General features: G+C 43.0%; 1 protein-coding gene across 1 annotated transcript; it reads left to right on the forward strand.

Moving 5' to 3' along the window:
- The first annotated feature begins 11,467 nt into the window (after window positions 1-11,467).
- LOC306933919 (guanylate-binding protein 1-like) lies at window positions 11,468-25,748 on the forward strand. The gene is made up of 12 exons (XM_079516289.1): window positions 11,468-11,539; window positions 12,113-12,174; window positions 13,723-13,920; window positions 15,392-15,519; window positions 16,409-16,518; window positions 19,824-20,008; window positions 20,239-20,475; window positions 21,224-21,501; window positions 23,982-24,194; window positions 24,386-24,488; window positions 24,709-24,890; window positions 25,174-25,748. Exons 3-12 carry the CDS (start codon window positions 13,731-13,733, stop codon window positions 25,351-25,353), a joined length of 1,806 nt encoding a protein of 601 aa, XP_079372415.1. The 5' UTR covers window positions 11,468-11,539; window positions 12,113-12,174; window positions 13,723-13,730; the 3' UTR covers window positions 25,354-25,748.
- The last annotated feature ends 243 nt before the right edge of the window (window positions 25,749-25,991 follow it).

The following is a 25,991-nucleotide window of genomic DNA, read 5'->3' on the forward strand; positions in this document are numbered from 1 at the left end:
GATTGTTGTTCTTTCTTTCTTTCTTTTGTCGTTTAAAATCCCCGATGTGTGTCGTCTCGGAATTTCTTTCTTTTTTTTTACCATACTGAAGATGGACATTTTTGTTTTAAATTCCTTAATTATTTTATTAATTTGGGTTGTGTTATGAGTCGTATTATAGGTTATGATTTTGGACCCGGAATGAAGTGGTGTGCCAGATGTACAGGGCACCAGGGGCCCCTCAAAAAAAATAAAAATAATAATGTTTAGCTCCACCGAAAGTTCCCCTGCTAATCCGAATGAAATAAATGGTGTCAATTTAACAATTTAGGCATTTAGCAGACGCTCTTAATCCAGAGCGATTTACATTAAGCAAGAACAAAAAAGCATGGGAATACATCACATAAAAAAGCATTTATCATATAATATGAGACAAGCTAGGAACGTAACAGTGGAATATCTATATAGTGAAACCTTACATATAAACTATACATATATACTATACTATGCTATATGTCAAGGTCTGTCTCTCCACAGACCGTGTCTCCATGCTGGCCACTCCCACATTCTATTCCACCACACTGCAGACCCATACACCTGTCTCCCACTGCCTCATCAGCCCAACAGTTCCCTTCTCATTACACACCTGTGCCTACTTCCGCAATCAAGCCACCACCTACAAAACTGGACTCATTCTGCCTCATTCCTTGCTAGAAGATAACCATTGTTACATGTGTGTATTCCTGTTCTAAGTATTTTCCTAGTGTTTTCCTAGTGTTCCTAGATTATTTCCTAGTTTGGATATTGACCTCCTGCCTGTTTTTGGACTCTGATATTCTGCCTGCCCCCTTGGATTTGTTTACCTGTGTGGTGTATTATGAATCATAACATATGCATAACGACATGGTTAGTCACAATTGTACATATAACTTTAACTTTTGCAAGTCTGATCTCACTCCAGTGTCTCACCAAAGTGACCCACTAGAACTAAAGGCTATCTGTAGGTAGGGTCTGTGACCACAGGCCGTGGCTTACGGCAGATGTAAACATACCTAGGCTATCTTTGGGGTCTGTTTCAACATCTTTTATTACTCAGGATGCTTTACAGGAGGTTAACAGTTTGACTCTATGCATTTTATTATAGTGCCTGTCACAGGTGGGGGTCCTTTGACTTCCTTCCACACACACACACACACACACACACACACACACACACACACACACACACACACACACACAGGGACAAAGGTGACACCCACATATTTGTATAAAGAGATGGGACACAGAAGAGTTGAGAGGTTGGTTGGTTGGAGTGGGAGAACGGAGAGGACAGGCTTGGCCTGGCCTGAATGCTGTATGGAATTGATGCTTGATGACTTGATGCGTGTAACTTAATGTAACTATGGGATATGCCTTGATTGAATAAAAGAAGGACTTTGCCTGGATATCGCGACTCACTTCATGCTATAGGAAAATAAGGTTATAATCCACGGACCCCTGGAAGGAAAAATACTTCATAGATGGTGCCGAAACCCGGTGTCTTTGGTGCATTCCAGCGCCAGGCAAAAAAGAACCAGCGGGGCTTTTGGACGATTCAGTCTGATTTTGGCGGTTGGAGGTTAGTCTGATTTCGGCAACCGGCGGGTTAGTTTGGTTTTTCGGCGAGACGGCGTTCATCTACAGCGGGAAGAAGTGGTCTTCTCTTCGGCGAGGATGGAGGACAACGGCGCAAACAGTGCGCTCTGATGAACAGCGGCCTGGACACGGCGACGGACAGGAGGGAGAGGCCCTCTACAGCGCGTCGACGGGGACCGTGCTTCTCTTCACGTCTAGGCGGGGAGCAGCGAGTCTCCAGCCCGGGGAGGCGATCAATCTACACGGCCTTCACCAGGCAGCGGACCGTGAGAGTTCATCACGGCGTGCACCGGGAGAAGAGAGCGCAGCTCAATTCATCGGCGGCGAGTTGGTCACGAACGGCGACCACGTTCATTCATTTTTCAAATACAGCGGATCTGCAAGCTCGTTTTGCGTCACGTATCTGTGTTTCGACTGGGCCTGTAGCTACACGAGCGTTCATATTTTTCTTTCCAGTCATTTATGTAATATTTCATATTCATATAATGTCTGGAAGGGGGGAGAATGGGGCTGTGTTGGATGGGCAAGGAAGGACAATGGACGGAGCAGCGGTGCGCGGGAACGTTGCAACTTTCATGCAGCTTGTTTGACAAAGCATGGCTGAAAACAGACATGAGGTGAGAACAATGAAAAGTGCGACATTATAATGTAGTTTTATTAATAACGGATGGAGAGCAATAGTCTATCTGTATTCAAAAAGTGTGTCTAAATGTAAGTCTATTCAGCGTATATGTAGGCATATGTTGATGTTTGTGTTTTGTCGAATTTAAATTAGTTAAGAAGTTGATTCAAGAAATAGAGCCTAGGGGTAATTTGGAGAATGTTTAAATAATTTTAGCTTTATTGAAATTAATTGATTCCCTGTGTCAGACGAACGAGATCCCGGTGCCCCTCTCATACGCTTCAGTATAAAATCGTCTTGATGTTAATGAAGCTGATTATTCTTTTCTCGTGTGAAATTTAGTTTGCAATATGTCAACTAAAGGCAGTTAGTTGCCACGACGTGCAAGATTATTTTGTTATTATTGAGAAAACTTTTGCCTTTAAACGTGAGGGAGTAACCCGGTAGCGTTCATCAGTTAGGGTCAGGATAAGTCAGGGACTTATTTTGCCCCACTCCCTTCCCCGCATCGTACTGGCGCTTTACCGAGCCTTTGAAGGAGAGTAGTTTCAAAATATAAACGGAATTATCAAACTTGTCCGAAAAACTTATTTGATAATGAATGTTATGGCTATGTTTTACTCTTAATATCATATTAAACTGGGGGTTTAATTATTAAGATTGAAGGTCAATAATTATTCCAAACAAAAGTGGGTGTTTCAAAGTGAAACAAAGGGGTTAAGATGAAATTGTGTTGTGATTTTAATGTCAGTATGTTTAAAGTTTCAGTTCTATCATTGATCATGTGGTTATGTGAAATTCGTTTAAAAAGTGATTTGAAGTTACAGACAGCGGAATTGTGAGTGTCTTAATGTGTTAAAAAGTGATGCTAGGTGTACATTGATGAAATTGTAAGGATGAAGAAGAAGAATCATTTAGAAGAACGTAAACATGTAATTTGAACCAGTTGTAATCATTTTGGGAACTCTTTGTAATGTGTCATTTTTTGTTGTTTTTCCTGATGTGTGTTATAGGCCATGTGGAGTCAAAGGGGGGTGTAACAGTTGAATATGGACTATATATATTCTTTGTATGCCAATCTTGGGATTGTCATAAGGGGGGATTGTGGTATCGTAAAATATAGTCCATGGCCAATATAGGCCATAATGCTATATTTGCAATAATTAGACTAGATACATTTGGTCACTGTGCTAGTGTGATGGTTAGTGGGCTAGGAGACGGTCGGTCTAGACTCAGAGCAATCACTCAGCCTGAGTACCTTGCTTTGTTCTATAGTGTTTGAAGCCGTCTGAGGTGTTGGAGACAACATTTAGCATTCCTTTGTCTCAAGAAACCTTTTGTGAGACAACTTGTTTACCATGTGTTTTTCAATCTCTGTGAAGTTTCAGACTCCACCTCCGAATTCAATGTGAAGGTATATCATGTCAATTATCAATGTAAAAGTTATCTAGTCTTGGCTGGCCGCGTCAGCGGTCAGGCAGTCCGTGTGCTCCCGTGGGCCGGCTATGGCCATGGGGAAGCTCTGTACTCTCTGTATTTGTACTTCTGAATAAATACTACTCTGGGATCTCAGTTCACCTCTCTGCCTGCGTTTCTCCGATTCGATCTGATGCTTTTGACGAGGTTTTTCACTACTCTACAAGTTTGCTTTAGTGTAGAGAGTTCATTTATCTCTAGTTTAGTGAGTTTTACTGGGTCAGTTGTGTGTGAAAATACACCACACCGGTTTTGGACTGCTTTCTTGGTTTTGACCTCTGCCTGCTGTACTTCGATGTAAGCCTTTTCCCTTGGTTTTGATCGCTATTAAACTTATTGAACTTACTCTGCCTGTGTTGCCTGCATTTGGGTTCCATTTTGATACACATCGTGACACTATACATATGTACTATGATGTGCTATGACTACATACAATGCAATTATAGTGCTGTCTACATAACATGCTATAAGTCTGTATCAAATGATATCTAAGTCTACAGAAATGCTTTGGGCCATGATGGAGTCTGAAAAGGTGGGTTTTCAGACTACGGCGGAAGATTGGGAGTGATGCTGCAGTTCTGACTGCAAGTGCATTCCACAGTTTTGGAGCCAGAAGGGAGAAAAAGATTGTCTAAAAAGATTAGTGTTTTATTGTTGGTGAGAAGGCAGCTAAAAAGTGCAATTGTGTGTAAAGCAGCAACAATGCGCTAGATTGGCTGTTGTTCAAGGTGGGTGGGCCCACTGGGCTGTGTGAGGTCAGGTGGGGAGGTGACCGTGATTCTGTTGTAATAAAAGACGTACGTCCTCCATCCAGCATTGCTTTGTTTTCATTCTGCATGCATAGCGCGTCAGGTGGCTCGACAAAAAAAGGTAAAAACACTGAAATACACTGCGAATTCTCTTACCCATTTGCTTACTATGTGGGTCAAATAAAAATAATGTGTTTGTTACTGCCTGGCTGTCACTCTGGGGCGGGGTAGGCGACCGGGAATAGGCCAATATAACGGCATAAAACCGCCCCAAAACCGCCCAAAACAGCCAAAAGATTTATGCATGCATGTGAAAGGGGGCCCGTCGAGGCTTCAGTGCCCAGGGGCCCTCAGAGGTGTTAATCCGGCCCTGCAGATGTAGATGACACCGTGAGAGTATGGGTGTGACTGTGAATAGATGCAGAATAGGTGTGGCCAGCCATCCATTGGAGGGGACACTTCCAGGCAGCCAGCGATTGGTGGGGAGCAGTCCTGAGTCCTACAGCCATTCAGAGTGGCTGATGATGTTGGCCATTCTGTATATAAGAGAGGAGCAGAAGAGAGCACGACGCAGACCTGTCCTCCTCAGCTCCCAACCAGCCACTGATTATTATAATTCTTTTTAATAATTTTTGTGGGGGTACCTACCCTAGGGGACACGGGGAGAACATGCAAACACCACACAGAAAGGCCCTTTCGCCAACCCCACCTCGGGTATGGGCACTGATGACGCGGAGGAGGGAACCCGTCCCCAGCGGAAATCGAATCCAGGACCTTCTAGCTGTGAGGCGACAGCACTACATTTTACAATTCTATCAGTGGAACGGCCGCGTTTTACAATTATGTCAATTAAACGGCCTAGTTTTACAATTATATCAATTCAACGGCTGCGTTTTACAATTCTATCAATTAAACGGCCGCGTTTTACAATTCTATCAGTCGAACGGCCGTGTTTTACAATTCTATCAGTCGAACGGCCTAGTTTTACAATTCTGTCAATTAAACGCCTGCGTTTTACAATTCTATCAATCGAACGGCTGTGTTTTACAATTCTATCAATTACGGCCGGGCTCCACCGGGCGCGTCAGCGTCGCGTCTCCGTCACCGTCAGGGAATGTTCCCTTTTTAATCAATGAAGGGTGGCTCCACTGCCCGCGTTGACGGAGACGCGACGCGTGCATTAAAATTGAACCGGTGCGTTTTTTGACGCGACGGAGACGCAACGCAACGCGTCCGGTGGAGGCGATCAATCTACACGCTTTCACCAGGCAGCGGACCGTGAGAGTTCATCACGGCGTGCACCGGGAGAAGAGAGCGCAGCTCAATTCATCGGCGGCGAGTTGGTTACGAACGGCGACCACGTTCATTCATTTTTCAAATACAGCGGATCTGCAAGCTCGTTTTGCGTCACGTATCTGTGTTTCGACTGGGCCTGTAGCTACACGAGCGTTCATATTTTTCTTTCCAGTCATTTATGTAATATTTCATATTCATATAATGTCTGGAAGGGGGGAGAATGGGGCTGTGTTGGATGGGCAAGGAAGGACAATGGACGGAGCAGCGGTGCGCGGGAACGTTGCAACTTTCATGCAGCTTGTTTGACAAAGCATGGCTGAAAACAGACATGAGGTGAGAACAATGAAAAGTGCGACATTATAATGTAGTTTTATTAATAACGGATGGAGAGCAATAGTCTTTATCTGTATTCAAAAAGTGTGTCTAAATGTAAGTCTATTCAGCGTATATGTAGGCATATGTTGATGTTTGTGTTTTGTCGAATTTAAATTAGTTAAGAAGTTGATTCAAGAAATAGAGCCTAGGGGTAATTTGGAGAATGTTTAAATAATTTTAGCTTTATTGAAATTAATTGATTCCCTGTGTCAGACGAACGAGATCCCGGTGCCCCTCTCATACGCTTCAGTATAAAATCGTCTTGATGTTAATGAAGCTGATTATTCTTTTCTCGTGTGAAATTTAGTTTGCAATATGTCAACTAAAGGCAGTTAGTTGCCACGACGTGCAAGATTATTTTGTTATTATTGAGAAAACTTTTGCCTTTAAACGTGAGGGAGTAACCCGGTAGCGTTCATCAGTTAGGGTCAGGATAAGTCTTTTACACTGCGTAAAAGATAAGTCTTTTACACTAGATAACTTTTACACTGCGAATTCTCTTACCCATTTGCTTACTATGTGGGACAAATAAAAATAATGTGTTTGTTACTGCCTGGCTGTCACTCTGGGGCGGGGTAGGCGACCGGGAATAGGCCAATATAACGGCATAAAACCGCCCCAAAACCGCCCAAAACAGCCAAAAGATTTATGCATGCATGTGAAAGGGGGCCCGTCGAGGCTTCAGTGCCCAGGGGCCCTCAGAGGTGTTAATCCGGCCCTGCAGATGTAGATGACACCGTGAGAGTATGGGTGTGACTGTGAATAGATGCAGAATAGGTGTGGCCAGCCATCCATTGGAGGGGACACTTCCAGGCAGCCAGCGATTGGTGGGGAGCAGTCCTGAGTCCTACAGCCATTCAGAGTGGCTGATGATGTTGGCCATTCTGTATATAAGAGAGGAGCAGAAGAGAGCACGGCGCAGACCTGTCCTCCTCAGCTCCCAACCAGCCACTGATTATTATAATTCTTTTTAATAATTTTTGTGGGGGTACCTACCCTAGGGGACACGGGGAGAACATGCAAACACCACACAGAAAGGCCCTTTCGCCAACCCCACCTCGGGTATGGGCACTGATGACGCGGAGGAGGGAACCCGTCCCCAGCGGAAATCGAATCCAGGACCTTCTAGCTGTGAGGCGACAGCACTACATTTTACAATTCTATCAGTGGAACGGCCGCGTTTTACAATTCTGTCAATTAAACGGCCTAGTTTTACAATTATATCAATTCAACGGCTGCGTTTTACAATTCTATCAATTAAACGGCCGCGTTTTACAATTCTATCAGTCGAACGGCCGTGTTTTACAATTCTATCAGTCGAACGGCCTAGTTTTACAATTCTGTCAATTAAACGCCTGCGTTTTACAATTCTATCAATCGAACGGCTGTGTTTTACAATTCTATCAATTACGGCCGGGCTCCACCGGGCGCGTCAGCGTCGCGTCTCCGTCACCGTCAGGGAATGTTCCCTTTTTAATCAATGAAGGGTGGCTCCACTGCCCGCGTTGACGGAGACGCGACGCGTGCATTAAAATTGAACCGGTGCGTTTTTTGACACGACGGAGACGCAACGCAACGCGTCCGGTGGAGCCCTGGCATTAAACGGCTGCGTTTTACCATTCTATCAAATAAACGGCTACGTTTAAAAATTCTATCAATTAAACAGCCACGTTTTACAATTCTATCAATTAAACGGCTGCGTTTTACAATTCTTCAATTAAACACCTGCATGCGTTTTACAATTCTATCAGTGGAACAGCCTAGTTTTACAATTCTATCAATCGAATGGCTGCGTTTTACAATTCTATCAATTAAACGGCTGCGTTTTACAATTCTATCAGTCGAACGGCCGCGTTTTACAATTCTATCAATTAAACGGCCGCGTTTTACAATTCTATCAGTCGAACGGCCGTGTTTTACAATTTTAAGCGGCTGCGTTTTACAATTATATCAATGGAACGGCCGCATTTTACAATTCTGTCAATTAAACGCCTGCGTTTTAAAATCGTTTTTAATCTTTTTATTCAGAGTGCCATACAGTCATGAACAAAAAAAATGCTTTACATTTCAGTTTACAATATGCCCTTTTCTTCCTTTTTTTTTCTCCTTGCTGCCAAACATACATGTATCATCATCATACAAAATAATCAAACAATATAGAGAGTCTATAACTAATATAGATGAGAAATAAACAAATAATTCATAATGATAATTATACATCAAAGGAGGAAGAGAAAAATAATAATAATAAAAATAATAATAATTCAGAAAAAGAAAAAAGAGACAAGAGAGAAAGGAGGGGGAGAGGAAGGGGGAAAGGACTCAACGCATCACAGTTCAAGTACAAGTTCAGATTTGCTACCAAACTACACCGGTATGGCTATAGTTGCAAAGTAATCCATGTGGGGCTGCCAGACATTCCAAAAGTCCTGTTGCCTATTCTTAATATTATAATGAATTTTGTCTAGAGGAGTGTAACTGGATAGTTCATTTAGCCAATGTGAAACTGTAGGAGGGGTAGAGGACTTCCAATGTAAGGTAATACATTTCTTTGCTGCTAGAAAAGCTAGGTCAATGTATTTCTTTTGGTGTCTGTCCCAACCGTCCTCCCCGCCAGTGCCAAAAAGGCATAGGCGAGGGGAAAGGGGGACAGAAATCCCCAAGCAAGATGAAACAGCATCTACAATTGCACTGCATGACCAAAACATATGGATGAAGGTCCCCCTCTGTTTTTTACACCTCCAGCAGAGAAAAGACAACTCACTGTTCATCTTATGGAGCTTCTCTGGCATGTAATAAACCCTATGTATAATTTTGAATTGGGATAGCTTGTGACGAAGGTTATAGGAGCAAGTATGTATTTTATCACATATATAGGACCAATCTTCTGGACTTATCTGGAGTGAGGGATCCTGTTCCCATTTCTTCTTAATATTTTCGGTGTTAGCTGGCAAAGATTCTAAAAGGCCCTTGTAAAATCCAGAGATCGATCTGCGAGACTCCACAGATGTCCTTAGAAGTGAGTCGACTTTGGATAGTTTAGGTTCGGCAAGGGATTGTTGCTTAGACTGGACCATGTGCCTAACTTGAAAGAAACAAAATAAATGAGTAGAAGGGATAGAGTACAGATCTTGTATTTCTCTAAAAGAGAGGAAAATGCAATTTTTAAACAGGTGATTTATTTCTTTAATGCCTGCGTCATGCCAGGGTTTGAAGGTATTGTCATTAAAGGTTGTTGAGAGGGAAGGATTGTTCCATATTGGATGGGGATAGTGACTCCTTATATTTCACAAATTTGTTTATATCTTTGCAGATTTTCCAGCTATTTAATACGATAGGATTACCAGTAATGCGTTTGACTGCTACCGACTCGAAATAAGGAATGTATTTAATTTCATAAGGTGATACGTCATAAGATTCAATCCTTGTCCATGCACTTGAAGTATTTGAAAACCATTGTTTAATTTGATTTAATTGACATGCCCAGTAATACAGTTTAGGATTGGGTAGATTTAGACCTCCAGCACAGTGTGGTAAGTAAAGAACCTGTATCCCGATTCTTGGTGACTTGTTATTCCAGATAAATGAGGTGAAGATACTTTGCATTTTATTAAAAAATGGGGTTGAAATAGGTATTGGGAGGTTTTAACAGTTTTAATAGAATTGGGATTGACTGTAGAGGGTTGTTTAAATGATATGGTTTTCTTCTCCAATCTGAATTCCTTTAATAAGGGAATGTGACCTGATCTTAGCAGCAAGAAATTCAATGCGTTTTACAATTCTATCAGTGGAACGGCCGCGTTTTACAATTCTATCAGTCGAACGGCCTAGTTTTACAATTCTATCAATCGAACAACTGCGTTTTACAATTCTGTCAATTAAACGGCTGTGTTTTACAATTCTATCAATTAAACGGCCACGTTTTACAATTCTATCAGTCGAACGGCCTAGTTTTACAATTCTATCAGTGGAACGGCAGCGTTTTACAATTCTGTCAATTAAACGGCCACGTTTTACAATTCTATCAATTAAACAGCCACGTTTTACAATTCTTTCAGTCGAACGGCCTAGTTTTACAATTCTATCAATCGAACGGCTGCGTTTTACAATTCTGTCAATTAAACGGCCACGTTTTACAATTCTATCAATTAAACGGCCACGTTTTACAATTCTTTCAGTCGAACGGCCTAGTTTTACAATTCTATCAATTAAACAGCCACGTTTTACAATTCTTTCAGTCGAACGGCCTAGTTTTACAATTCTATCAATCGAACGGCTGCGTTTTACAATTCTATCAATTAAACGGCCACGTTTTAGCATTCTATCCGTCGAACGGCCTATAGTTTTACAATTCGATCAGTGGAACGCCGACGGGCGTCTAGTCTGCGGGAAAGCCAAGTGTATTACTTTTCAACACACACACACACACACACACACACACACACACACACACACACACACACACACACACACACAGCTCTCTCTCGTCCTGACACAGAATTACAGTACATTTCAAGCACAAACTCAATACAAAGGCTGTTAACTGTGAGTGGACGACCCAATTAAGCATTACACTTGTTTACAAGAGGGTCCAACATGTTCAATTCATCAAAACATTTAGAGACGTACAAATAGACACTTCTATATAGACAAAGAACAGAACAGGAATTCATCATAATGGAGGTAAAAAGGGAAAAGAAACATATAAAGTGGAGAAAAAGGGGGGGCGGTGGGGGGGGATTCAGATTTTACGGGGGCCAGTTACGAATTGCAGCCATCCGTAGGTGCCCTTTGAGAGCGGTTTTGAAGGAGTCAAGGGATTTGCATGTCTTAATGACTGTTGGTAAAGAGCCTGCAGTTTCTATTGGCTTGGATTCCCCATCGCGGATGTCACTGGTGGACGGTTTCCTGAACTGCCCACAGCCCTCCTATGAGACACAGACTGAGTAGAATTTTGTTTGCTATTTTATCATGATCATTAGACATTAGTAAGGACCAGTAATATGAGAGGTTGAAAAGTGGTGAAGTGGTCCTTAGAAAGCTGATAAGCTCTCAACAACATGTTGTGACCTTGTAGATCGGCTAAATATCGTTGGAGTGATTTAGATGCTATATTAACTTATTTTGCATGGGGACCCCCCTGGTGCCCACTCAAGGACCCCCTGGGGGTCCACGGACCGCACTTTGTGAACCACTGATCCACCCATTTACAAGAAATGGTCTGACTTCTTGTGAACAGCAGAGATGTCTCTCTGGCTCCACCTACTGAAGGCATTGCAGACTGTAAACTACTGTATAAAAGGACAAGCAGTGAGCTGTGGTCCTTATTGGTGATTAAACTTCATAGTCTGTCTTTAAACTTCCTCTGTCTCTCCAGACCTACATCAGGACTTCAACACTGCAGCAGGTAAGACACTGAGACCGTCAGCCCTGATGAAGACCGGTCTAGGTCGAAACATGTTGGTTTAATAAAGTTTTCCTCCTTTTTAACTATTTTGTGTGCCCGGATCTCATGCCTTTTTTCTATAGACACTGAGACCACTTGTCTTTTAGTTACATGTCATGTAGGCCTTATATGGCAGAAAGTGTATTTAGCCCTACATTTGCACAGGACTAGTATTACCTTAATTCAGGGGTTTTCAACCATTTTCATTTCAAGGTCTATTATTTATTTGCCATTTGAGCCACGGACCACCATTTGATGACATTTAGCTTCTCAGACCAAAAACTAATTTGCTGTCGTTGGATAATATTTTGTCTACTACTCCATGCTTTTGGCAAATGTTGATCAAAATAACAATTCGTCTACATTCTCTAATTGTGTAGACTTCTTGTAAATTAAGTAATGCAGTCTGTTTAACAATAATTTAACTCTTGGGAGCGTAAAATGAAACCATTTGGTTTCATTTTATGCTCTCAAGAGTTAAAGATCTATAAGGGTGCATTTGGTTACCAACTCTCCATCATTTGATTTTGCTAGGGACCACCTCCTGCCGGAACCCCCCCTCAGGGACCACTGGTAACCACTGGAGGCGTGCCAGGGTAGGGTCCAAACTGTTCATTTGAGGGACAAAAGTATCTCTTGTGTGAGATACTGTGTGTGTGTGGGGTGGGGGGTGGGGTGTTAGCAACTTATACTTAAGTTATTAGTTATATAGTTGTCATATTCGACCATATAGGCCTATAAATATTGCCTATAATGTTGTTATGAAACCCCTCTGGCGTCTCAACATCGTTTTAAAATGGATGGCATGGTGCAGACTCCAGAGCCATCTAATAGAAGAGTTGCGATATTGCGGGGGCAGAAAACAGCCCGGTCACTGGGTTCATGTACTCCGGTTGTCCCTATAATTGAAGCCTTCAAATAGGGACAAACCAATAGAAGTCTATATAGAAGAGCCGCCATTGGACTGGCCCCATGAAGTGAACGGAGTTTGCGTAAAGTTCTGTCTTACTCTATGATGGCTCTGTTATGGTGGTATGGCTGACTTTGTACTGCAGAGCATACTAAATATGGGAATTATTAACCACGCTGACTATAAACGAAAGTGAAAACTCCCCAGGCTGCGAGCATTATAGTAATTACCTGAGATATGATGTTCTATTTTGTCTGTTTACGCATTTCTATAACAACAGCGTGGGAGAGGGAGCAAGGCAGCGAGTGAGCGAGAGAGACGTCAGGGCGAGAGAGAGAGCAATATACTTACAATTTCGTCAACAAATAAAAACTAGACTAAAATGTTAGGAAGGGACTAGTGGACAAGAGATCCAGTATAAGTCATTTTACACTTGGTTGCATGCTGAAAGTAGCAGATCTACAAGCTTGCGAGTCGCAACGTGTCGCAGGAAGTGTCGTTCACAGTCTGTTTCTAGAGAAAATGTAACTAATTCAGTAGCAGTAACAATAGCGTTTTCTCTCAGTCAGTTGATTCTTCATGAGTGAAGCAGCCGGGGTGACATGTTTATTGTTCAAACACAGTTCTTATATGAGGCGGTCTAAAATCCCCCTATATGGGGATTACAATGCAAAAAAAAAGTACATGAACCCGTGGATTTGCATTGCAAATACATTGCATGGATGCAACTGGGACGTATCCTCAGTGATGTATCCCAAGGTCATCAGGGTTTCGGGCCTCGCAAAAACATCATACCCCTCACTCGGGTGACCCAGCCGGGGTGATCAAGTCCCGACTTACGTCCCAGTAGCTACCCTCGATCAGACCCACTATGGAAAGACCAGGGCCACACAATCCGTTGGAACCACTCCGGAACTACTATGCCGGGACTGAGAGGTACTATTCTGGCATGTGGAGGGACTAGGCTCTGTGGGTTGACTCCTGTCCGGGCCCCTCCTACGTCTCACCAGGTCCACTTCTGCTCTCGCCAGGAGTACAGCTATAGGACCTGTGCGTTGCACCAGACTCCCAGCACCAGACACTTCATTCAGGAGTAGTGGATTTTTGAGCCGCAATGGTTCTGCAGGCTCCACCGTATTGGGCAAGCCGCAAATACCATAATAATTTATTTAGGTAGCATTGTACATATTGTCCTCATGTCCCTTTGTGTTGTTTGTGTTTTCTCCACTAGCAGTGACCGCCATGGCAGCCCGCAGCATGAAGGAGCCAGTATGTCTGATAGAGAGTGACAGTAAAGGGAGACTCCGTATGGTTCCCAGTGCACTGGATATTTTACAGCAGATCGAGCAGAAAGTGGTTGTTGTGTCAGTAGTGGGCATGTACCGAACCGGAAAGTCCTACCTCATGAACAAGCTGGCTGGGGCAAACAAAGGTGAGCATTTTCATTATAAGGTATACACTAATTTCATTATAAGGCATACACACAACAAACTCACAGTACGTGTTCCAAAGTCCACAAAATAGAAAATCCTACTTGAGATCATTATCACTAGATAAAAGCTAGAATGACATTAATTTGGTATTTCCCTTTAAGACTCGGTATCAATAGAGCACCGAAGTCTGACGTCAATATCGGCAGAGGGCACTGTCCTCAGGGTTTGTGTACTTTTTTATTTGTATTATAATCCCCAGATAGGGGGATCTTAGATTGCCTCATATAAGAACTGCGTTTGAAAAATAAACCAATCATCCCAGCCGTTTCACTCATATGGATGTGAAGAATCAACTGACTGAGAGAAAACGCTAATGTCACTGTAAAGACAAACAATCTCACCAGTTTAGAAGAATGTCTCTAGCCTCTTCAAATAGCGCCAAATAACGCTGAAACCAGTCTTACTCCAATTGGCCAAAGGGGGGCACTGCAACGAAACCTTTGAACAGGCATAACTTATGCTTCGTTTGGTCAAAAGCCATGGCAGTTGTTTACACATGTGCCTTAACTCATGGGGAACATGGGGATCTGTCACTTTGACCAGTAAGCTCCGCCCTCAGATTTCCGCCATGTTGAGCAGTCTGAAAAATGCTTAAACCTGATCTTCTGCCTAGATTTTTGAGCAATTTGTGTTGTAGTGTGTAGTGTTGTTCTACACACAACACACACATTATCTGAAATTCCAGTTAAAGAGAAGTTTGTACGTGAAAAATTGTAAAATAAAAAAAAAGTACATTGAACAGGCATAACTCATGCCTCGTTTAGCCAAAAGCCATGGAACTTGTTTACACATGTGCCTTGACTCATGCGGAACACATCCGTGACTTTGTACGTGAATACATTTGTACAAAATTATATAGCTGCAAGCAGCGATAAGATGGGCCAAGCAATGCAGCAATGAGGAAAAGACTATATGCAATACGCATAATACGCAGGTCTATTTGGGGTCTGTTTGGGGTACGAACAGCTGCAATACCGTAAGCTCGCGTTAGGTGGAAAGCCAGGTCTGTGTTCCAAAATCGCTGTGTGTACCGGTCTGGAGCGGGTGGTAATTTACGTCATGTTTGTAGTCACTGGTTTGTAGTCATCACAGGCAGGAAACCACAAGGCGGAATAAGAAGTACCTATTCGTAGTACTGATTCCGCCTTGTATTTTCCTGCCAGATGACTACAAATCGGCCTGAGCCGTGGCTCAGCGGTCCAGGCACCTTGGCCGGTAATCCAGTCTGGCAGTGTGCCGCGACTACAAATCATTTACTACAACATGACGAAAGTTACCATCCGCTCCTGAACGGATCATAAACCCGAAATGGAATTGCTCAGTTCACACAGGTGTGGTTTTTCTTATTGCTTGGCTCCGTCCTGGTTCGCTGCTTGCAGCTATAATTTGGTTTGTTATTTCATCGTCAAGGATTCCCTCTGGGATGCACCATCCAATCCAAGACAAAGGGCATCTGGATGTGGTGTGTACCTCACCCCAGAAAGCCTGACCACACTCTGGTGCTGCTGGACACGGAGGGACTGGGAGATGTTAAGAAGGTGAGACACCATTTTATTTCTTGTTCAAATCGCTTATTTTCCAATGCCGGAGCGGTTGCGCAAAGACCCGCCCGGCAGCACTGTTTAATGCACTACATGCATACATCTGTCGCGCAAATTATCAAAACATTAGAAAGTAGCCGGCGTAGTTGTATCAGATTGTGAAAATATAATAATAATAACAACAACAACAATAATGATAATAATTATCAAATGATTGAAAGACAGAACTAGTGTATTGTCTGCTAGCGTGCTGCTATACTGTTGACTTTTACAACTTTGTCATGAGTAATTCAACCAAAAAAACGTATAACAAACACAAATAAATTGCATTAAACAGTGCTGCCGGGCGGGTCTTTGCGCAACCTCTCCGGGGATTTAGATATAGGCGTTCAAATCACGTTGGTTGCAATTTAAAGGACCACTTCACCACTTTTCAACCTATCTTCATATTATAGGTCCTCACTAATAATCATGATAAAAATGGCACAATTTTGGCAGTTCAGAAACCTGTCCACCAGTGACATCATCGTTAGGCAGATTCTTTTTTTAAACAATATGCGATGGCTTCCATTTTCGCATTGCAACTTTTCAGGACTAGAAAGCCTGCAGTTTCTATTAGCTTGGATTCCCCATTGATGATGTCACTGGTGGACGGGTTTCTGAACTGCCCACAGCCCTCCTATGAGACGCAGACAGAGTAGAAAGAAATGGTGCCATTTTATCATGATTATTAGTGAGGACCTATTATATGAAGATAGGTTGAAAAGTGGTGAAGTGGTCCTTTAATAATTTACGTAAGAACCTGGGGGTTAGTGGAGTTGGACATTCACCCCACCACAAAATACTACATAAACAATGACGTCCAAACAATTTATTTTGGTTTCAGGGAGATACGAAGAATGACAACTGGATCTTTGCCATGGCAGTTCTGCTCAGCAGCACCCTGGTCTACAACAGCATGGGAACCATTGACAATGAATCCATGAAGAACCTTCAGTATCCTTCATAATCCTCATTATTCCCTCTTTTGCCAATATCTATGACTATTGTCATATATTTTCACTTGTTCACATTTGTTTACTTTATAGTATTTTCCAGTCCAATTATATTTGGACAAGCTCAAGTATATTGATTTGGGAAAGCCCTGGCAATGCTTAAACATTCTTTAATCTCCATTAAAAATGCAGATAAACCTTTTCAAACAAAATGAACCACCCTCATGGTTAGAGGTTGGTTGTTCCAACCTCCCGTTAGTCCGACCGATTACTAACACTATCCTAAACCCTAACCTCAGTCTTAACCAGCCACGTAGGGCCAGGCCCGGCGCCACGGGGTCAAAATGGGTCATTGACCCCTTAAACTGACCACCATGACCCCCTTGTCAAGATTGTTTTTCAAAGGGTGCGCTGCGCACAGACAGTAGAGTTCTCATCTGGCCTGAAAATTAAGGCCCGGCACTACCCTACCCTAACTGGGTCGGCCCGAGGCGTGGCCCGACCCTAACAATTACCATAATGTTAGGCCCGAAAACCCTACCAAAATAAAATAAAAAAGCCACTAGATGGGCACCGTGGTTCAATTGTTATATACCGAGTGAGTGTGTGAGAGAACGGACTAATACAAAATGTATGTAATTCACATTAATGTTCCATTTCCACCATTCTAATGCATTCCAGGGGTGAGTAGGCAGCGGCTAAACATCTCTGAAGAATTAGCAGCTCCCTTTAGGCCTGGGCTACGCATATATGGATCTTTTTCAAAACGCACATCAAAAATGCACACAACCAGATAATTTGTATTGGTGTGTAGAGTGTCGCAGTCCCGCCTCCTTTCATGACGACGAGAGACCCGGAAAATAATTTCCCGTTCATTTTCCTCATATACTTTTCAAAAAGTATTTATTTAAAGACGTTTACGCCGCGGACAAAGCCAACTGGAGTTGTGACAAATCATGTTCAATAAACACAATGTTTCGGGGCACGGCACGGTGACACAGTTGGTAGTGCTGTCGCCTCACAGCTAGAAGGTCCTGGGTTCGATTCCCGCTCGGGACGCTGTGGGTGCTGGCGTCATGTTTCCTCCTCCCTGTCATCAGTGCCCAACTGCCCATACCCGAGGTGGGGTTGGTGAAAGGGCCCTTCTGTGTGGAGTTTGCATGTTCTCCCCGTGTCCCCTAGGGTAGGTACCCTCACAAAAATCACACCCGTGTGAAGTAAGTGGTGCAACTCCGTGGGGGGGAGTTCCAGACCCACAGGAACGCACCCAGGGTGCCGGGCGAGCCGCCTCGCGTCCAAAACAGTTGAGAAATGACAGAGTTACCTTGTGGGGGTCCCTCTACTGTACCCTCTACTGTACTTTACTGTACTGTCACTACTGTACTGGCACACCCAAAATCACCATATATACAGTTAATATGTGTGTGTTTGTGTGTGTGTTAGGTTGCGCACAGGTGGTGAAAAACAACCATGCTGTTTTCGTGCTCAGACGCACCCACCCAGCCAGACACATAGTCACTTAAGGAAGTGGTTGCACCACTTAAAAAACATGCAGTAATCCTGGTCTCTAAACTGCCTCCCCCTGGCCAGCCAGGGCGCCTGATGGAGGGGAAAGGAACTGGTTGGAATAACATGTTCCTTCCACACGCTACGTCCAACCAGGGAAACTCCCCCTGTCAGGTGTAAAGGAGAAACTTGGACACTCAGCCATGAAGGAAGCATGAGTTCAAGTCCGTTGCTCTCCCCATGTCCCCCCTTATATGGGGACTAGGTTGGTGGAGGGTGTGTAGAGCCCAGGGATCACATTAGATAATTGACACAGGGGTGAAAAATGGGTCACAAAATCATGGGATAAAATAAAAATAAACACAATGTTTTGAGCCGAGCAAATAATTTGTTAGAAGAAAAACAAAACAAAAAGTGTTGTAACCTGCCTTTTTTCATGATTTGTCACAACTCGAGTTTGATTTGATTTATTTGATATATTCAAGATACAGTTCAAAAAGAGCAGTACAGAATTGTCAGGATTGCACAAAAAGTCAAAGACTTAATTCCATTGTGGTCCAAATAAATAAATACAGCATATGGTATAGGAAGAACATGCATTGACTAAAATCACAATAATGACATTACAACGACATCATCATAGATCAATAAACAAAGCATTAAATACATAATAAATAGATAAATACAGCACTATTCTAGCTTGCCCATCAGCCAGTTTTTCAACATATTGAAAATGTTCAAAATGGTAAATGGTGCATTTATATAGCGCCTTTATCCAAGGCGCTTTACATAGATTGTGCATTACATTCACCCATTCACACGCACATTTATACACCGATGCCGGAGGAAACCACCGTGTCTTGCTCAAGGACACTTCGACACTAACTCTGGGGGAGCCCGGGTTCGAACTGGCAACCAGCCACTCTACCCCTGAGCCACCGCCGCCCCTTCAAGGACTGAGCAAATTTAATTTCCCTTGGGATTTTGTTCCAATCCTCCACCCCTGTATATTTAAATGAGCTTCTGCCTACCTTATTTTTTAGGTTTGGTAATTTAAGATCAGCTACACTCGCCCTTGTATTCAAGCTATGGGACTCGTTGACATACGGGAAGTAACCTTTAAAATATGTAGGGGAATTTTTCCTTTAAGATTTTATAGACCATAATGAGTCTCAGTTGTTGTATTCTGCCTTCGACTACCAGCATTAGTTTATTTTGTGATGTCTGTACAGTAGTTTATCTTTGGTATTTTTAGATATACCGCTGTACCAGGTTAGGCAGGTGTAATCAAAGTGACATTGGACTAATGCTGAGGCCAGTGTCCTCATAGTGGTTCTGTCTAGGAATTTGGCGATCCTAGCTAGGAACGTAATCCTTGCGTGGATCTTGCCAATAACTGAGTGAGCCATCGATTCACTGGTCATGTTCTGCTCTAGTGTGCAACCTAAATATGTAACAGATGTTTTCACATGGAGTTTAACTCCATTACATTCAACTGAAAAGTTGGATATCTCTTAAGTTGTGTCTTGAAGCAAAAACTATACATTCAGATTTACCCAAATGCAGGGAAAACTTGTTATCACTTAACCATCTGTTAACTTCTTTCTACTGTCACCAGTAGTGCAGAATCATCTGCGTACAAAAATAAAGTTTTCCTCTTAACAAACATTTATTCAGTATTTGATACTAAATAAATGTAGGCATTTATGTCTTTCCCTGCTCAATCTACCCTGCAAAAAGGTTTACAAACCCAGTGTTGTGTGAGGTTATTTTGTCATCCTTAACACCACCCCCTTACAGCTATGTGACAGAACTGACAAAGAATATCAAAATTAAGTCCAAGGAGAAGGATGATGATCGTACGATTGCAAGTTACCTTCCCTCCTTTGTGTGGACTGTGCGAGATTTTTCACTCCTTCTGGAGATTGATGAGAAACCCTGTACAGAAAACGAGTACCTGGAAGACGGCCTCAAGGAGATACAAGGTTTCATGATCTGCTGAAAATTATTTGAATTTGAAAAGAAAAATGTAAATGTTGACTATGTTGACTATACTGTTGAATGTCATTAAGTGCTATTCAATAAACAGAACTTAAAAAAATAAAAATAAAATGATTTGAATATGATTGAGATCTCAATCATTTAAACTAGGCATCATCAGAAGGTCTTTACACAAAAAGGTATTGTGTTCTGTGTGTGTTTCATTTTGTCAAAGGTGAAGGGAATCAGCACTACAACGAACCCCGTGCCTGCCTTCGTAAATTCTTCTTGTCTCGCCATTGTTTTGTGTTTGAGAGACCGGCCAAGGTTAAGATAATGCAACGAATGGAGGAAGTGACTGACGCCGACCTGGAGCCAGAGTTCGTTGAACAGACCAACAAGTTCACTGACCACATCTACACCAAGTCTGACACCAAGTATGTCGGGGATGGCATAAAGGTCACCGGCAGATGTAAGTGGGAACCCATTCTGGACGGGAACCCCTTTTGGTGTTTTAAGCATTATGTCATCAGTTCTATAAGCTCTACAAGCATATCTACAAGCTCATAGCGCAGCACTGAGTGCCACGCTACGAGCTTGTAGATCTGCTATTTTTTGAAAAATCGTGAAAATATGGCGCAAACCTTTGAATATATATTCTTTCAGAGCGAACATTTCTAACTCCGAATGCCCAGTATGGGGTATTTAGGCCCATTAAATCAGACCGCCCGGGGGTATTTAGGACCATTAAATCAGAGCCCCAGCGATTTGCAGCAACGGAGCGCATTTAGCGATGCACCAGGCGCTATCCCGGATGTAGCTGAAGTAGCTTGATGTAGCCAAAACACCCCCGAGGCGATCGACAACAACGGGAGGTATGATTAATTCTAACGCGACTACCGATAAAGTTCCGTCCTTTTATTAATCTCCGTCCTGAGCGCCGAGCGTTACTATTTGATAGGACGGAGAACTCTGTTTATGTCGCTCAGGGTGTTAAATACGTGCTCACTTTGCATTCTGACAAATTAAGTGTTTATTGTCAAGAATGTTATATCGTCAAAATATTATATAAATATAGTTATACCTGCCAGCTGTTGTAACAGCTGTTGTAGGTGATATTGGAATTAGCAACATCTGACTTTTGTCGGCTCCATCAATCTCTGAACTATCATCATGACTATAGTTGTAACACACTTGCTGAATGGATCTACCTTCCACAGTGCTTGGTCAGCTGGCAGAGACATACGTGAAAGCCATCCGTAGTGGAGAGGTTCCCTGTCTGGAAAATGCTGTGGTGGCTCTGGCTGAGGTTGAGAATGCCAAAGCTGTTGAGCAGGCCCGGGTCCTCTATGTACAGAGGATGACGTCAGTACGCTTCCCCACCAACACCTTGGAGGAGCTGTCTGCTATCCATGCGTCCAGTGAGAGAGACGCCCTGGTACTCTTCAGGAAACGTTCTTTCAGAGACGACAAGCAAGAATATCAGAAGAAGCTTGTGGTATGTGTTGGGAATCATCATCCATTATTTTCACATTGTGTGTTTCGGTCACCTTATGAAACACTTTTTTAAAATCCTCTAAAACTTAGTCAAAATTATTGTGCTTTTAAGTCCCTTGTTTAATACAGTTGTTGTTTAACTCATTTCCCTTTTATATTATGGCTTGTGCATCTGATGGGGTGTGAAGTGCCTACTGGTAGCGTGTGCATCTGATGGGGTGTGAAGTGCCTACTGGTGGCGTGTGCATCTGATGGGGTGTGAAGTGTCTACTGTTGGCTTGTGCATCTGATGGGGTGTGAAGTGTCTATGGCTTGTGCATCTGATGGGGTGTGAAGTGCCTACTGGTGGCGTGTGCATCTGATGGGATGTGAAGTGTCTACTGTTGGCTTGTGCATCTGATGGGGTGTGAAGTGCCTACTGGTAGCGTGTGCATCTGATGGGGTGTGAAGTGCCTACTGGTAGCGTGTGCATCTGATGGGGTGTGAAGTGTCTACTGTTGGCTTGTGCATCTGATGGGGTGTGAAGTGCCTACTGGAGGCTACTGGTAGCGTGTGCATCTGATGGGGTGTGAAGTGTCTACTGTTGGCTTGTGCATCTGATGGGGTGTGAAGTGCCTACTGGTGGCTTGTGCATTTGATGGGGTGTGAAGTGCCTACTGGTAGCGTGTGCATCTGATGGGGTGTGAAGTGTCTACTTTTGGCTTGTGCATCTGATGGGGTGTGAAGTGCCTACTGGTGGCTTGTGCATTTGATGGGGTGTGAAGTGCCTACTGGTGGCGTGTGCATTTGATGGGGTGTGAAGTGTCTACTGTTGGCTTGTGCATCTGATGGGGTGTGAAGTGCCTACTGGTGGCGTGTGCATTTGATGGGGTGTGAAGTGTCTACTGTTGGCTTGTGCATCTGATGGGGTGTGAATGAAGTGCCTACTGGTGGCTGTTGTTTTCCTACACTACCAACAACTAATCTGCTGAGCCCGATCTCACCCAAATGCGGTGTAATAGCGGATTGGCAATTCCATACATTCATGCCTAGAAAACCCCCAAATCCGTAGATTATCCGTACACTACTACTGTTTTGACCGCGACAGAGGCATGACTTTCACTATGTGCAGGTAACAAAGTCGTATGCACACCTATATGCTCTGAGACGGGTGCGTAGGCAGGGCTCAATGTACTCAGAGAAATGCACACAAAATGCACAAAGATGTGCACCCGAAACGTTGCCTAAATAAAGTTCGTATTGCAAGTGCAGACGGTGTGCAGGTCTTTGTGCACTTTGTGTGCATTTTTCTGAGTACTAGTATGTACGGAATTGCCAATTTGTGGTATTTCACAGTGTTTGGGTGAGATCGGGTTTGACATTATTTACGATTCTGTGCTATTGGGTTACATCTCGGACGGGGCTGAACTTCACAACGTTCGACACGGCAACTTGCATGCTTTAAAGACCTAGTGAAATGAAAAATACCCTTTTCCACACTTTTAGACCATATCCGGAGTCATCATATGGGCATACCTAACAATGGATGCCAAAAGAATTGGAAAATGATCATTTCAAAAGTCAATAAAATCCAATTTTAACTAGAAAAGAATCGCTGCGATAGCGATAAGGCAGGACCAAGCAGGAAGGCAATAAGAATAATATGCACAATAAGAAATAGAAGCATTGTAATTGTGACAGGGTCAGTTTTAATTGTGTGTGTGTGTGTGGGGGGGGACATACTTTCCCATGTCAGTATAGGTCCAAAGTTCACGTGTCGAACTTTTCGTGCATCCTGGGAGGAGATGCATTTTAATTGATTTTCATATAATTCAAAATGGCGGGTGATCTAGAGGTCAGAGGTCAAAAGTAAGAGCACGCTACTTGTTCGGCATGAGGAGACGCATATGTGTATTGAAGTTTCATTGCCGATTGGCATGGCCCTCCAAATTTCGCGAAAACCGACTCCACGGTTCAGCCAGAACTGCTATTTTTGGCGGAAGAAGAAAAAAAAAACTTTCAGGACTGTTTGGTCCTTTAATTACTACCTTTAAACGGAAATGTGCTGTGTGATGACATGTAGCGGCTCACATGCATATTAATGAATCTTGATTTCATTCACTTGTATTATTACCATTTCTGCGCGTCCATCCAAACACAGCTGCTGATGATTACAGAACTACTCCGTTTTTTAAATCCCATTCAAGATGACATCGGGACAGTGTATTACTCGTTTTAAACTTCAGCAGCACGCTAAAATATGTATCTGAAAACATTAAAGGGTAGAAATAAGCCTTGAGCTTTGCTGCCTGTCTCAGTCTGTGACATTCTGCATGTGCGTGCACGCGCGCATGCACGTAGCAGAGCTACGTCCCATAGCCTGGAGGGATGCGACGTTCAAAAACAGAAAAGAAAAGGTGGAACGCTGCGTTGTCGCACCCCCGACCAGTGCACCCCATGACCAATAAACCATGTTCATTATTGTTACCACTGTGTTTTTAGATTGTACTAAAGGGGGCATACAATCAGATCTGTGAGAAGAACATCAACGAGTCCATGAAGGCATGTGAACAAATCATCAAAGGAGTGTTTGAGCCTCTGGAGAACAACCTGGGAGCTGGTCTCTACTCAGTTCTTGGAGGATACAAGATGTTCTGCCAGGACCTCAAGGAGATGACTGATACATACAGACGTGCAGAAGGCAAAGGAGTCAAGGTGAGTCTGATTCAGATTCCTGCCAACTTTTGATCCGAGTCAGAGAATGACCATATACTGATGAGGTGTGTGTGTGTGTGTGTGTGTGTGTGTGTGTGTGTGTGTGTGTGTGTGTGTGTGTGTGTGTGTGTGTGTGTGTGTGTGTGTGTGTGTGTGTGTGTGTGTGTGTGTGTGTGTGCGTGCGCGAGCAGGCTGAGGAGGTGCTGAAGATATACCTAGATAAGAAGGCGGTCGTCGGCAAGGCCATACTGGCAGCAGTTCAAAGCCTCTATGAGGCACAGCGGAGAGCAGAAGGTATAGTAGAAACATGACACACCTGGGTGTGATTTTTAATAGTTAAAAATTCAATTAATTGTCCAGCTCTGGGAGTTAGGGTTAGTTTTGTGGTTGGGTTTAGGAGTGTGGTTATGGTTATGGTTGAGGAAACACAGGGCTCATGGGACATACAATCCCAACTTTGTAGGATGGTGACTGTTTTTCTGTAGAATGGTTCTGTTTTATTGGTTTCCTACAGCGCAGAAAGTGAAATGGGAGAAGGCAGAGAGAGAGAGACAGGCCATGGAGCTGAAACAGAACGCACTGAAGGTGGCCATTGCTCAGCAGAAGAGAACCCAAGAGGAGCATATCAAACAGCTCAATGCCAAGATGGCAAAAGACAAGAAAGATGCCGACGACAGGCACCAGACGATGATGGCTGTACGGACGATAAACGGATTTTTTCGATAAACGTTTAATTTCGTTTAGCTTTTTAAACCTGAAAACCTTTCTGTACAGAGCAATCACATACATTTGATGTATGTATATATATATATATATATATATATATATATATATAGGCCACATAATCGGTATCGGCCAATATTGCTGTTTACGTGTAATATCCGTATCTGCAAATAAAACTGAAGGTATATCGGCCAATAATTTCCATATTGGTGCATCCCTAATATACATATCTTATGGTTTCGTCTAATGTTCTAAGGCTCTCGAGGAACAGAGACGGGATTTGGAATTGGATGAAGAGATGCCGGCTCTCGAGGAAGTGGAAGTGGAAGTGGATGAACAGAAGAATGAAAGAGAGTGGTGGGAATGGGCCATTCTGGCAGTCCCCGGGGTAGGGTTGATTAATGAAATTCGTAGAGCAGTAAAATCCAATAAATGAATACGAGAACAGTCTGAGTGCATATTATGCAACATTTGCAGAAGGGATCGACACTGGCTCTGATGAACCCTGATGTAAACAAGTCTACATAATTGTCTGTATGTCTACAGAGTCAATGGCAGCTGATGGAAGATTATAGTGCTGTAAATCTGCTCTGGTTCCCTCAAAGTGTAGCAATATGTTTTTGTTTTATCTGATTGTTGTTCTTTCTTTCTTTATTTTTTTATATTCTTTTGCCATACTGAAGATGGACATTTGTTTTAAATTCCTTAATTCTTGTATTAATTTGGGTTGTGTTATGAGTCGTATTATAGGTTATGATTTTGGCCCCGGAATGAAGTGGTGTGCCAGGGGCCCCTAAAAAAAAAAATAATAATAATGTTTAGCTCCGAAAGTTCCCCTGCTAATCCGAATGAAATAAATGGTGTCTAAAAAGATGAAAAGTGCAATTGTGTGTAAAGCAGCAACAATGCGCTAGATTGGCTGTTGTTCAAGGTGGGTGGGCCCACTGGGCTGTGTGAGGTCAGGTGGGGAGGTGACCGTGATTCTGTTGTAATAAAAGACGTAAGTCCTCCATCCAGCATTGCTTTGTTTTCAGGTGAAAAATGTGAAAACACTGAAATACACTGGCGAATTCT

Source organism: Electrona antarctica (assembly GCF_951216825.1).
Source record: "Electrona antarctica genome assembly, chromosome: 12".
Classification (NCBI taxonomy): Eukaryota; Metazoa; Chordata; class Actinopteri; order Myctophiformes; family Myctophidae; genus Electrona; species Electrona antarctica.

Excerpts from the sequence above, each read along its gene's own strand:
- LOC306933919 (XM_079516289.1), top strand. The coding sequence starts at position 13,731 with ATGGCAGCCCGCAGCATGAAGGAGCCAGTATGTCTGATAGAGAGTGAC. Across the intron at positions 24,489-24,708 it reads GGCACAGCGGAGAGCAGAAG|CGCAGAAAGTGAAATGGGAG; the intron begins GTATAGTAGAAA and ends GGTTTCCTACAG. Across the intron at positions 24,891-25,173 it reads GGCACCAGACGATGATGGCT|GCTCTCGAGGAACAGAGACG; the intron begins GTACGGACGATA and ends TAATGTTCTAAG.